This window comes from Centropristis striata, chromosome 12 (genome assembly GCF_030273125.1).
Source record: "Centropristis striata isolate RG_2023a ecotype Rhode Island chromosome 12, C.striata_1.0, whole genome shotgun sequence".
Lineage (NCBI taxonomy): Eukaryota > Metazoa > Chordata > Actinopteri > Perciformes > Serranidae > Centropristis > Centropristis striata.
Window position 1 is genome coordinate 19,395,808 of NC_081528.1, and position 13,513 is coordinate 19,409,320.

At 38.9% G+C, this 13,513-nt stretch overlaps 1 protein-coding gene across 1 annotated transcript in view; it reads left to right on the forward strand.

Moving 5' to 3' along the window:
* aff2 (AF4/FMR2 family, member 2) overlaps positions 1–13,513 on the forward strand; it is a 263,724-nt gene that overhangs the window by 142,976 nt on the left and 107,235 nt on the right. The window contains exons 5-6 of the mRNA XM_059346008.1: positions 2,442–2,486; positions 9,995–10,081. Of these exons, the coding sequence (XP_059201991.1) occupies positions 2,442–2,486; positions 9,995–10,081 (132 nt within the window). The remainder of the gene's footprint in view (positions 1–2,441; positions 2,487–9,994; positions 10,082–13,513) is intronic.

Below are 13,513 nucleotides of genomic sequence, written 5' to 3' on the forward strand. Positions count from 1 at the left end.
GGCTTTTTTTAATTTGAAAACTGAAATATCCCAGCTTTCTAAATGTCCTTCCATTACTTTTCTCTGCCCACACGCACAAACCAGTATTTATAACTCACACAAAGTTAGAGTGAGGAGGATAAAGATAATTTTGCCTCTTTGCATTGTTGCATTTTTTTCTTTTTTTTAACTTTCTAAGTGTTAATTTAGATCACCAACATGAGCAGTTTTAAGACAATTTTAAATGTATGTTTTGAAATAGATGAATGTGGTGTGAATAGCGCTGCAGTAAAAGCAGTTCTTGGAATATAAAGACTTGTGTGATATATTTTTTTCTTTTTCTGCAAAATGGTAGGGAAAGGATTTGATTCTGTGTTTATCTGCTCTAAGATGTTATCGTTGGCTAACTAACTTGCTAATCCAAACGCTCACCCAATTTTTTTTTTTTTTTTTTTTTAATTTGACAGAAATCATTTTGGGCATGTAATAAACAGATGGGTTCTGGACTGCACTTTGGCATGCTCCGAACTCTTGGTGTAGGTGGTACTGTAGCAATGCTTTAGCAGGGTGGAGCGAACATAAGGTAACGCTCAGAAGTTTGAAAAAGTTAAAAAAGTTCACTCGCTCGGGTAGAGAGTGAGAAGAACATGATGAAAAAAAGTGTTTCAAATTCAGAATTTGGTCATAAACAATCAAATCTCTTACTTACTTGCCGTCGGCCCTTACCATCACAAGTTCCTCAACCTCAGTGTCTTTACAGTTAGACATTTATGTTTGCATCATCGTAAAAATTGTTCTTCTTTCTTATCCTCTGAAGTTTATATTCTTCTGGTTTCGTACCTGGTGTTGCCAACTTTTTTGCTTCATTTAGCGAATATTCCCCTCTAGTGACTCTTTTTCAAAGAGAGCAACAAATGACAAATATTGCTACTTTTTCTGGTGTTATTGGAGACTCATTCTTACTCTTCTTAATGAGCAGCGGGTGGTGTCACGGGCCCCTCCCTCGTCCCAAAGCACTCCCAAGCGACCCAGTCCTCCCGCAGCATTATTCCTCTGTCCTACAGCATCCATTACAATTACATGCACATGGTCAATTATGCAATTAGCCAATGACGTCATTTAGCGACTTTTAGGATGACCAATAGCTACTTTCCTTACTGAGGAGTTGGCAACACTGTTCATATGTAATTTCACATAGAGCTCCTCCAGGTAATGTCTAGATAATTTAAGGTTGCAGTGTTTGTGTGTTAAACGGGCTTAGGTTTTCTATTAGTTTGTGGGGTTACAGTAGTATGTACCAATGAAGCCTCATGAACTATTTTCTTAATTTTCTGACTCCACTAGATGGGCTGGTTCAACAAAGGGCTGAAAACACATTTGATTACCATTGCTTTAGCCTTTTTCAATAAACCAAGGCTGCCATCTAGTGGGCTCAGAAAATAAATCAAATGGTTCATGAGGCTTCATTGGCACATCACTAGGTTACAGGTTAGCCTACACTGAAATAATGTCTACGTCACAATATAGCACATTTTCACCATGTGGCATCAGAGCTAACAATACCAGAGCTAACATTATCTGAGGTAACGTTACCAGAAATAGGCTACCTGAAGTTTTAGCTCTACACACGTTTATAAAAATGCCCAACATGTCTTCCTCGCACACGTAGCTATTTCTTCTGTTCCTCCTAGACAAATATTATGTATGTAAAAGCATATTCAAGACCTCTTTAAAGTGCTTTGGTTTTAAAACGAGTCGGCTGGAAACATAAAAATCTCATCTGGAGAGAGTTTGTGAAGCCAAATTAGTTGTTAGCTTAATTAGCTAGCTAAAAAACAGCTAATAAAACCTGCTAGCTGTAAACAGCCAACAAATCAGTCACCATTCAGAAATGAGAAGTATGCTTTTGTCTACCTTTGTATAAAAATAAAAGTAAGTTTTATCTCGTAAAACGTAGCTTCTGTTTCTTCTAGACAAATATTATGTATATAGCCATCAAGAGCATAATACCTCTTTAAAGTGCTTTGGTTTTAAAACAAGTTGGCTGGAAACATAAAAATCTCATCTGGAAAAAAATTGCTTGAGAAATTAGCTTTTAGCTTAATTAGCTAGCTAGAAAACAGCTAATAAAACCTGCTAGTTGTCATTTCAGCTAGCCAACAAATCAGTCACCATTCAGAAATGAGAAGTGTGCTTTTGTCTACCTCCGTATAAAAATAAAAGTGAGTGGTATATCTGCTGTAAGTGTTGTTGTAAACTGTTTGTGCTGTGTGAGAACAGAAAGCTTGACGTGGGGGGAGCGGGGCGTAGAGAATGGTCAATTACCACTGTGCTGTGGATGAATCTGCTTTACTTTTTCATTGCCTATAACTCTGTGTGTGTCTGCTGCTTCACATGTAATGTAATGGTGCTATATATAGTGTTGAAGTCAGTCTCCTCTCTCTTTTCTTTGTTTTCTCCAGGTCAGCCTACCAAATGACTCCAGCTGTGTTGAAGAGATTTTGCGGGTATGTTTCCTGGGCACACACACACACACACACACACTGAGTAATTGCACTGATTATCAGCTGTTTTCTGTTTGCTCACAAAGACCTTCATTTCTCTCCAGAGAGTCTGATTTTAGGCAGAAAAGACAAGGAGAGAGAGAGAGAAGCAGAAGCAGAGGGAGTGGAAAGAAGGAGATGTGTTGGCTCAGGTCAATGATTATACAAGTTTTTTGTTTTTGTAAGATGACTTCATGCAGAAATCTTTTCCACAATCCTCTCCTTTCCTCTTCTTTCATCTCTCCATCGTGCTCTTTCCCTATCTGCATGTCATCAAAAGTACATCAAGCAACATATTTTTTTCCACAGTTCCCCCTCTTCTCTGTCCTGTCTCTTTGTTTTGGTACTGTGTTCCTTCAGGGTGATGTCAAAGCCGAAATGTTTTCCCACAAATCTTTGCAGCTATAAAGACGAGAACCTTCTCTGGCTGCTTTATGTCAAGTTATCTCCTTCTTTCCTCTGCGTATTAGTCTCTATCTCCTCTCTCCTTTGTCACATCCCTGGCTCTCTCTTTCTCCCCTGTCCGTCTTCCTCTCCTCATCCCTCTCTGCCCTCTGTCATTCACCCCTCTTTCTCCCTTCACAAATCAATACGCTGGCCAACAGGCTGTGTGACAGATAGTGTGCTGTGAGCTGCATGAAAAGCCTTTGTCAATAATATCGGTGCGCTATTGAATTCAGTCTGTGGTTTTTAGCCGTGTCAAGTGGAAAGATCGGGGAGTTCAAAATGTGAGGTGAGGTGAATCGGAGCGGAGGCCCGCGGTTCATTTTTTCCCCTTTCTGTGACGGCACAGCTACAAGTCGGTTGTCACAGAAACATTGTTGTTTTGGATGTTTTCACAATTCAGGGTAACAGTGTGTATCGCAGATATTGTGTTCAGAAGTAAAGCTGCTTGAACTGACTTCAAACCTGCAAGAGACTATTGACTTTTTACAGTGGTTGGGCCATTCAGACCTCCTTATGATATGATGGGAGGAATAATTTCTCTGCCTCCCATGCGTGAATGGCTCCCTGCTAATATTAAAGTATATTGTAAGGTAACTATAAACAGCTAGAATTATCCAAATAATACAGTCGCTCATGACGGATGGAATAAAATATTTTTTTTTTACCTCTTTCGATGAAATGATTGTGACAATGTGATTTATTCTTGGCAGATAAAGTTTATATTGTCTCAAAACTGTATTAATCATCTCTTCCAGACATATCAAAATAAAAGTAAAATCGCAATTAACAGAGGATTGTGTCTGAAAACAAAATTATTCCAAATTTAGTGAATTATCCTCATTGAGCCATGATCTGTCAGAGGTTAAGAACACCACTGCACTTAATATTGATTGAACTGAAATGGAGTTATTAAAGAAATATAAACAATGTTTATTTTTTTAGTTTAGTTTTTTTAGCTGATATCTAGACATTTTCCATGTTTTTCTTGATAATAACCAAAATCAGTATCAAGAAAAAAACATGGAAAATGTCTAGATATCAGCTCTTAAATTAAACTCTTATGAGCTACTTTTATTGTTTTCATTATATTGTCCAAACAAATGTACCTTTAGTGCTTTACTGTGAAGAAAACAAGGGTCGTTTAATTATTTTTACATGACATTATATGTGAAGCCATAAATATCCAGAATAAACTCCATTGTATGGAGTTAATGCAGACATCTCAAAATCAAAACAGTACCTGGACAAGTAAGAGTAAAACTACCTGCAGTGATATATTTCAGTTCAGTTTTTCTCTGTATTTTGGGTGAAGCAACATTATATTTACATCCACTTTTTGCTTGGGATCAGTTTAACCCATCTTTACAGTGGGTTCATCCTCAATCTACAGACTTTTTCATTAACATAGGTCAGACTGTCCACTGGATCTGCCACATCTCTGTCATGGTTCCAATGTCTGTGGGAAGCCTTTCAGAAGTCTTCAAGCTGTTTTCTCTTCACCACACTATTTTTCTTCATCCCATTTCCCACACTTCAGTAGTTTTGCCTATTTTTAGGTTAACAAACATAGGGCTGTCCCCTAATCATGATTATGATTGATTAATTGGAATCAGATTTGGCTGGTAATACAAAGATTGGACCAGTCGGAATCAGAAAATCAACCGGCATGAGTTTTAGTGGTGATTTTGACCACATTGACATCCTCAAATGCAGTCATTTTTACACATCCCAATGGGTTGGATCCACTGGATGTCTGTTTGGGGGATTCAACTCAACGGGTCAGGGTGGGACGATCAATGTGGTCTATTTTCTTCTTGGTGGTGCGTTTGGAAAGGTCCGAGATGACTCTAATGTAGCTAATGGCTAATGTAGTCCAATGCACACTGACTAACAAAAACAAAACACTACTGCTTCTTCTGTTTGAAGAATTTCAAGTAGGGTCACTGATATTCAGGGATGGAGTACTCAAGTCCTGGACTCGCACTCAAGTTAGACTCAAAGTTAGGTAGTAGTAAGGGAGGATATCATGTCATAAGAGACCAGACAAATGGCAGTTCTCAAAATTTCTTGCCATCATGGAGGCTCTATGACACTACTCTAAGCAGAAAGACGTTCTGCATAATAAGGAGCCATGTGCTTTCTTGTCAGACCTCTCGGTAGGATATTTCAGTGAAGGCGTATTGACTCCTGGACTTGGAATCAAGTCGGACTCGAGCTAACAATACCAGAACTAACGTTACCAGCTAACGTTACGTTCACTAGAAACAAAACAGTCATAGAGGAACAGTCTTATCTACTGGGACTGAAGTTTTAGCTCTACACACTTTTATAAAAATGCCCAACATGTCTTCCTCGCACACGTAGCCATTTTTTCTGTTTCTCTTAGACAAATATTATGTATGTAGCTATTAAAAGCATATTCATACGGAAGCGCATTGCATTCACTGGATAAAAAAAAAATAGACACCTTTTCTCGTAATTACGAGATCCTGATCTCATAATTACGAGATCTTTTCTCGTAATTACGAGATCCTGATCTCATAATTACGAGATCCTGATCTCGTAATTATCCTCGTATAAAGGAAACGTCTGTAAATCCTCTCTCAGTGGCAATGATGGCGCTATCGCAGTTAATCTGCTACTACTACCTTCTCGGTTTGAGACGGGAAATACTGATGTTTCTTAAAAATGAGGATGGTATTAATATTAGTATGTCAACACTGCGTGACAAAATAAAAGTCCTGTATTAATAAATACTTATTATCAAGCGTAAAAAGAGGGGAAAAGTATCATCATACACTAGTATAGGCTACTGTTCTCTGAACCATGCACGGTTCACATTTATTAACATAATTATTATTGATTATTAATCATAATCATAACTAATGCCGGCGGGTGAGCCTGATGTTTGGGAAGGCCACATGTTATACACAGCGCCGGGCAGCACCGGTGCTGCTGAACGCTTCTGAAGTAAGCTACTTTCATGTTGTTTATCTCATCACCATGGCAACGCAGTAGCTGCATCATAATAAATCCCTGGAATATGGGGGAAGCTTGTTCGCGATCGCAGCTCCTTTGATGAGAACGCGCACAGAGCACAAAGCTCAGAGCCGGACAATAACCGGAAAATAACACCAGTTAACTCTAACCGGGGATAAAGGTTTTGTTGAGCCAGAACATGAACACAGAGCCTGGTTGAGCCTCCTCTGTACTAAAGCCCTCAGGTCTACTCTTCATGTAATAACTGCGCCGGGTATCGCCGGTACTGCTGATCACTTCTGAAGTACTTTTATGTTGTTTATCTTATCACCATGGCAACGCGTTGTCACTGGCAACTTGTCAGCATAGTGACGAACGGGCAGCAGCTGCAACGACAACCTCACACACATTATAAACATAATAATCATTGCAAATGAGGATTTGTGAAGTTATGGCTTCAGTGCTGATGTTTAGCCACAGGGTGGTTCCGAGAACAGTAGCCTATACTAGTGTATGATGATACTTTCCCCCTCTTTTTTATGCTTGATAATAAGTATTTATTAATACAGGACTTTTATTTTGTCACGCAGTGTTGACATACTAATATTAATACCATCCTCATTTTTAAGAAACATCAGTATTTCCCGTCTCAAACCGAGAAGGTAGTAGTAGCAGATTAACTGCGATAGCGCCATCATTGCCACTGAGAGAGGATTTACAGACGTTTCCTTTATACGAGGATCTCGTAATTATGAGATCAGGATCTCATAATTACGAGATCAGGATCTCATAATTACGAGAAAAGATCTCGTAATTATGAGATCGGGATCTCATAATTACGAGAAAAGATCTCGTAATTTTGAGATCAGGATCTCGTAATTACGAGAAAAGGTGTCTATTTTTTTTTTATCCAGTGAATGCAGTGCGCTTCCGTATATTCAAGACCTCTTTAAAGTGCTTTGGTTTTAAAACAAGTCTGCTGGAAACATAAAAATCTCATCTGGAGAGAGTTTGTGAAGCCAAATTAGTTGTTAGCTTAATTAGCTAGCTAGAAAACAGCTAATAAAACCTGCTAGTTGTCATTTCAGCTAGCCAACAAATCAGTCACCATTCACAAATGAGAAGTGTGCTTTTGTCTACCTCTGTATAAAAATAAATAAGTTTTAAGTCTACATGCCTTTACAAAAATGCTGTTTCATGAAGCCCAACATGTCTTCCTGGCACATGTAGCTATTTCTGTTTCTTCTAGATCAATATTATGTATAAAGCCATCAAGAGCATAAGACCTCTTTGAAGTGCTTTGGTTTTAAAACAAGTTGGCTAGAAACATAAAATAAAAAAAGGCGTACTGACTCCTGGACTTGGACTTAAGTCGGGCTCGAAGCCCGGTTTTTGTGACTCAAACTAGAACTCAGGTAATGATGACTCGACTCAAATTCCTGGTGACTTGGACTTGTACTCTAACTCAGGTATCGATGACTCGATTCGGCTCTTCTTTGGTGACTCAGACTGGAACACTAAGGACTTGGCCCCAACACTGGGGATGATTCAGTTGATGGACGTTGAGGCCCGGCACTAATGAACATACCGGAGTGATTACTCACAAGCTCATGTATAAATGTGGTAATAATACAACTCTTCTAGACTTTCCAAAGGTTGTTGTACAAAAGTGATGCTCAAATAAAGTGTCCATTGATTACAGATTTTCATAATGTAACCCTACAGGAAAAATCTTTACAGGTTTCATAGGATCACCTGACAAACCTGGAAGTTGTAATTCCACTGGTACAAAAATTGGCTTTAAAGCTTAGTGCTCCTCCTACATTTAGTCATTTATCAGACGCTTTTATCCAAAGCAACTTATAGAAAAAGGGAAACAATCCAGGTATAGTGTGATAAGAGGCGTTAGTGCAGCAATAAGTGCTAGTGATGCTTCTTTAAGGAGTAAAGTTGTGGTGTGGTGCTAGGAGAGAAGGTCCTCTCTGAAGAGCTGGGTCTTCAGGAGGTTTTTAAAGGTAGAGAGGGACGCCCCTGCTCTGGTAGGAACTGGTAGTGGTTCCACCAACGGGGAACGACAAACGCAAAGAGTTTGGATTGCCTTGAACGAACAGGTGTCAGAGCCAGGCGCCGTTCATTGGGAGAGCACAATGGTCATGAGGTAGCGTATGTCTGTATCAAGGCAGGTAGCTGGGTACAGTACCGGAGACAACTTTGTAGGCCAACATTATCTGTTGTGGGCTGCAACAGGTAGCCAGTGGAGCTGGATTTTCCTTTTCATTTTTTGTTTTATTAATTCTTCTTTTCGAAAACAAACAACAACATAAACTACAACAGTGTAGGCTAGATGCATATGCATATACATACACATACTCACATAGACACCATTATAGAGATGTACATATAAACATATAAACATTTACACACATACAGTATATATAGCCCATATACATGCATCTGCCCCGTCTAAGTAATAAGATAGATATAAGAACCAGTTAACTTAATATTCACTACATTTTCCTCATATCATTTTGGTCCGAAAAACAGTGGTGTGACGTGACCTTTTTGGCTGGTTGTAGACCATAAGCACCGCTGCGTTCTGGATCATCTGAAGGGGTTTTACTGTGCAGGCTGGCAGCCCGTCAGGAGGACGTTGCAGTAGTTGAGTTTTGAGATGATGACAGCTTGTGTCAAGAGTTGAGTGGCATGTTGAGTTAGGTAGGGCCTGATTTTTCTGGTTTCTCTTCCTGGGTGGCTTGACACGAATATAGACCCTGTTGTGTGAAGATCTATTCATGCAACCAGTGGACATTGCACTTTGTGTTAATGTGTAGATGGGAGATTATGAGTAATGTAACTAGTAGATAATAAATGGAAAATCACATTGTCATGTGGGTTTGAGTCATGATTCACATACTATAGCAACACATTTATAGACTCATGCATATTTAACTCCATGCACACACACACGCACCATCAGGAGAACCGTCTGTCAAAACACAGCAACTCTACTAGGAGGGTCATGATGATGTCAGGGAGGGGTTGCCTAGCAACGCACCATATGTCGTCAGAACGAGTGCATTACAACATGAGAGAGGGAAAACACACACATGCACGTAGACTAAACTCAGGAATCTTCAATCACGTTGAACTGCACGGCTCACATCTACACACACTCTTACCCACACACAGGCAAAACATGAGTCATCTGTGGATATGAGTCATCCACTCCTGAGGGGGCGAAGAGACGCATGATGGGAAATTGTGATGTCAGTGACCTTTCAAGCCCTCTGACCTAGTGACCTGCTGTACGGCAGCTGTGTGAGTGTGAACATATGTATGTGTGAAGTAAAGTTCAACATTTACTAACAGATGGGGCTCTGTTTTCTTGAAATAGGGTGCATATGCAAACAAGAGTGCGCTTATATGAAAAATTAGTCTCACTTTGCTTTGTGAGCACATTTCCCAATATATGCAGTATCTTTCCACTGTTTGTGAGAAAGAGAAACATCCAATATCTAACAGATTATATAGCTGCGGGACACACACAAACACACACAAACACACACATGCTTATCTTGTTAACTAATTGAAGCTTCCACATACTGAGACTGGAATTCAACAGAGAGGGCTGTGTGATTAGAATAATTGAAATTGGATGCTGTTTCTGCTGCTGTGCTGCTTAGCTGTAATGCAACCAACTGGAGTCAGCTTTTATTTTGGTAATTCAACAACTCTGCACTCAGTTCACTGTGAGTGTGTTGATCCCTGGTGTGCCACTAACTCCCCATGCTCCTCTCAGTTTGTACTCTAAGTTATATTAAAGTCCACTCTGATGGGGATGCTTCAGCACAACCTTGATTGAATGCTGACTCCACTCCTCTGCATCAGAGATGTTGCATAAGCAGTCCCTTTGTTTGAATTTGCTTAACTTCAGTCATCATTGTTATTCACCAGGTGCTTTCCACACTTTACCGGTAGTTTTATGCTTTATTTACTTTGGAATACTGCCAGAAATGTGGTAAAAATGTGTGTATTTGTGTGTTTAGGAGATGACCCATTCCTGGCCTCCTCCGCTCACAGCCATACACACTCCTGGGAAGGCTGAGCAGACCAAGTTCCCCATCCCAAACAAGGTGAGTGCCAAGTCTCTTTGTATAAAATAAAATGTAAATGTTCAAGCTGTTTGCACACATGAATGGTGTGTTCACAATTTAATCAATTATTGCAACTAAATCACAGCTAAATCTTCTTATTTTGGGAACATGTTGATGTAGAAGCGGCAGTCAGCCTAGATCTAATTGATCCAAACTCCATTTGAAAAACAACCATTTTAAAAGTTGTTTGCTTGTTGTCACATGCACAGACTTAACAAAACATGAATTCAGACTTTTTAAATATTGGTATAATTATGTAGTTATTTTGGCTTACTTTTTATCCTTTTATTGCAATTAAATCCACCTTAATCTGCCTTTTTTGTGTGTACATATTGATGTAGAAGCTGCAGTCAGCATAGATCTAACTGATCCAAACTCCATTAGAAAAATAACCAATTTAAGAGTTGTTTCCTTGTTGTCTCGTGCACAGACTTCACAAAAAATGAATTCAGACTTTTTAAGTATTGGTATCACGATGATGATATTTCAGCATACTTTTTATCCTTTTATTGCAATTAAATCCACCTAAATGTTTATGTTGGGTACATACCACCGTAGTAGCACCATACAGGCCGTCATCCAGACATAATTCTGAAATTCATCGTGGAAGTGTGCAACTTTGGTTTGTATTATCTAGACCAGGGATGGGCAACTGGAGGCCCGGGGGCCACATATGGCCCGCACCCTCACTTGAAGTGGCCCTCAGTACACCTACATTCATTTGAGCATGAAATCTTAAAACTGCAGTGTAAAAATGCACAAAATTACTTCTTGCAATTAATGTTGGTCTCCAGTTCTTGCACTGAAAAAAGAACTCACAGTAAGTGGTTATTTTTTATTTGCTTCAAACCTTTTGTATTCCTATAACTGCAAATTATTTGGTTCTTAAGATAAAAACACACTTAGATTATAATTGATCTTGTTTTAAGAGTTAATTTCTTATTTTGAGTGTTCAACATGCCTTTTTCTAGATTTAATAATCTTAATTTAAGAAATCTTGTCAAATGAAATTATCTGTGCATGCAGCAAGATCATTTCCCTCAGATTTAGTGTTTTTAGATGCACTTTTTTTGCAGTGTACATGTATTTGAGCATGAAATATGTTAAATTACTGCACTGTAAACATATTTAAAATTGCAGTTTCACCATATCTGGTTAAGTGCACTGTCCTATATGTGGCCCTGTGGCAGCATTTAAGTTGCCCATCCCTGATCTAGACAGATAGATAGATTGTTGTGGGACTTCCACAACAAGTACAAAGCAGCATTAGTGCTTATTTCAGCCACGGTGGATGGCTGAAACTTAAAATAATGAACATAAATGTGATCCAGTGGTCAAAATTGCATGAGTAAATTTGCCTTGTGCCCATGTGGGCATGCTATAAGGCTCCAGTGCAGATTAATTTAGTAGCACAGTATGCTTTGGAAAATGTTGTTATCATGTTCTCCACTTGTGCTCTGACTACATCCTTTCCTTTATTTGTGCATGAGTCAGTGAGTGGAAAAAGATGTGAAAGTGGTGAAAACCTTCACTTAAACTCCCACACGTATTGGTGGCTCATCATAAAACTAACTGCAGTCTGTCACTGAGAATCTTCAGTCTGCTAATTAGATCTGATTCATAAATTCACTGCGGCAGTGATTGCTGTGATAGAATCACATTACTGTTGCCTCATACCATGCAGTGGCACAAGTGACAGCCAATGAAATTACAGTGTTAATGAAGTACTGCATGTTTAATTCACCTCCTTACCGTGAGTGGTAAGGAGCCGGATGAACTCTAGAAGAGAGCCACTTCTTTTCTACAGTCTCTACTGTAGCTGTTAATATTTGCATATTAAATATTTTATTACTTTCAAAAGTTTGTACACACAGTCTTTAAATGTTTTTTTCAAGTTGTAATAAATAGCATTATTAATTGTTAATGAATCTATTGGTTTAAAGTCACTTGTAAGCTATTAAAAGTAATATGTTCGGGGTTGCCGGGTGGGGAAAAAAAATCTCTTGAAGTTTGATTTGTCTATATTTCATCAGGTCCTGCAGACTGCCCCAAAGTCCATTTATGAATAAACTATTAACATTTAGTATTTTTTTAACATCCATACAATTCTAAACATAGATTGGTATTAGTCCAGGCTGATTTAACCCTCCTGTTATGTTGCGGATCAAATTGACCCATTTCAAAGTTTAAAAATCTAGTAAAAAGTATTTTTTCTTAAAATTAAAAAAAAAAAAATTAAAATACATTTTTCAAATTTTTAAATCAATGTCATGTAAAACCATTGTATTTTATATATAGGTCTTGTACATACATAACATTTTAAAATGCATTTTTTTAATGAAGAATGAGTGAAATATCCTCATTCAGCCATGATCTGTCAGAGGTTAAGAACACCACTGCACTAACTATTGGTTGAAATGTTTAGTAATGGAGTTATTAAATAAATTATATTAAAAAAATTATTTTCTAATTTCTGACACTTTTGGATAACTAAGTAAAACCACAGGAATTTGACCCAGGAGACCAGTGTTTGTGTACCACATGACACCAAAAGTAAACAATGTAATTGCTTGTAAATCCTCTTATATCATCCAACGATGAATTTTTTTGCCCTAACCTCAAGGAAGTAGTTGTGTTGCCTAAACACTAATGAAACTGAGCAACAAGTTCTCCAACAAAAATGGCAGAAGAGGTTGTGTCTCATTCATTTTCACACGGGACGCAAACCCCGCTCACCTGGGTGAAAGTCCGCCGATTTTTCGACCCTTTCATACCCTATCCTCCAACCCAATGCGGGAATCCGCCCTTCATAAACTTCACTTGGCTGTCAATCGCTACTACATCAGCAAGATGACAGCGGACACATTACAGCGGATGCTGAGATATGGAAACATAGCTAGTTTTTCGCTGCCTGTACACGCGACCTATACATACCTTTCAAGTATCCCATTTTGGCCAGGAAAGTCCCGTATGTTACCCTTCTTTCCCGCCATCCTCCCGTATTAGAATTTTCCCGTAAATCTCCCGTATTTTAACCGGGCCCGGGCGGGAAAAAAACAAAAAAAAATTCCAATCTGAGCTCTGTCACTAGCCTCGCGATAACTGCCACCCACAGTATCCTACTACAGGTACTGTAGGTGGCAGCTGTCATGAGGTTAGTGTGTGACGTCAGATGAGTGACAACCATAGACTGTATGAATAATAAATGTGGTGCGTCCCTGGTGGTACATCTGGTAGATCGCATATAAATACAGGCTAAGTCCTCGTGAGCGGGCGGCCCGGGTTCAAATCTGGCTCGGAGCGTTTTCCCTCTGCCTTCCCCTTTCACTCTGAATATCTCTCTATTAATAAAGCTATAAAATGCCCCAAAAATATCTTTAAATAAATAAATAATTGACGTATTCACCTTGA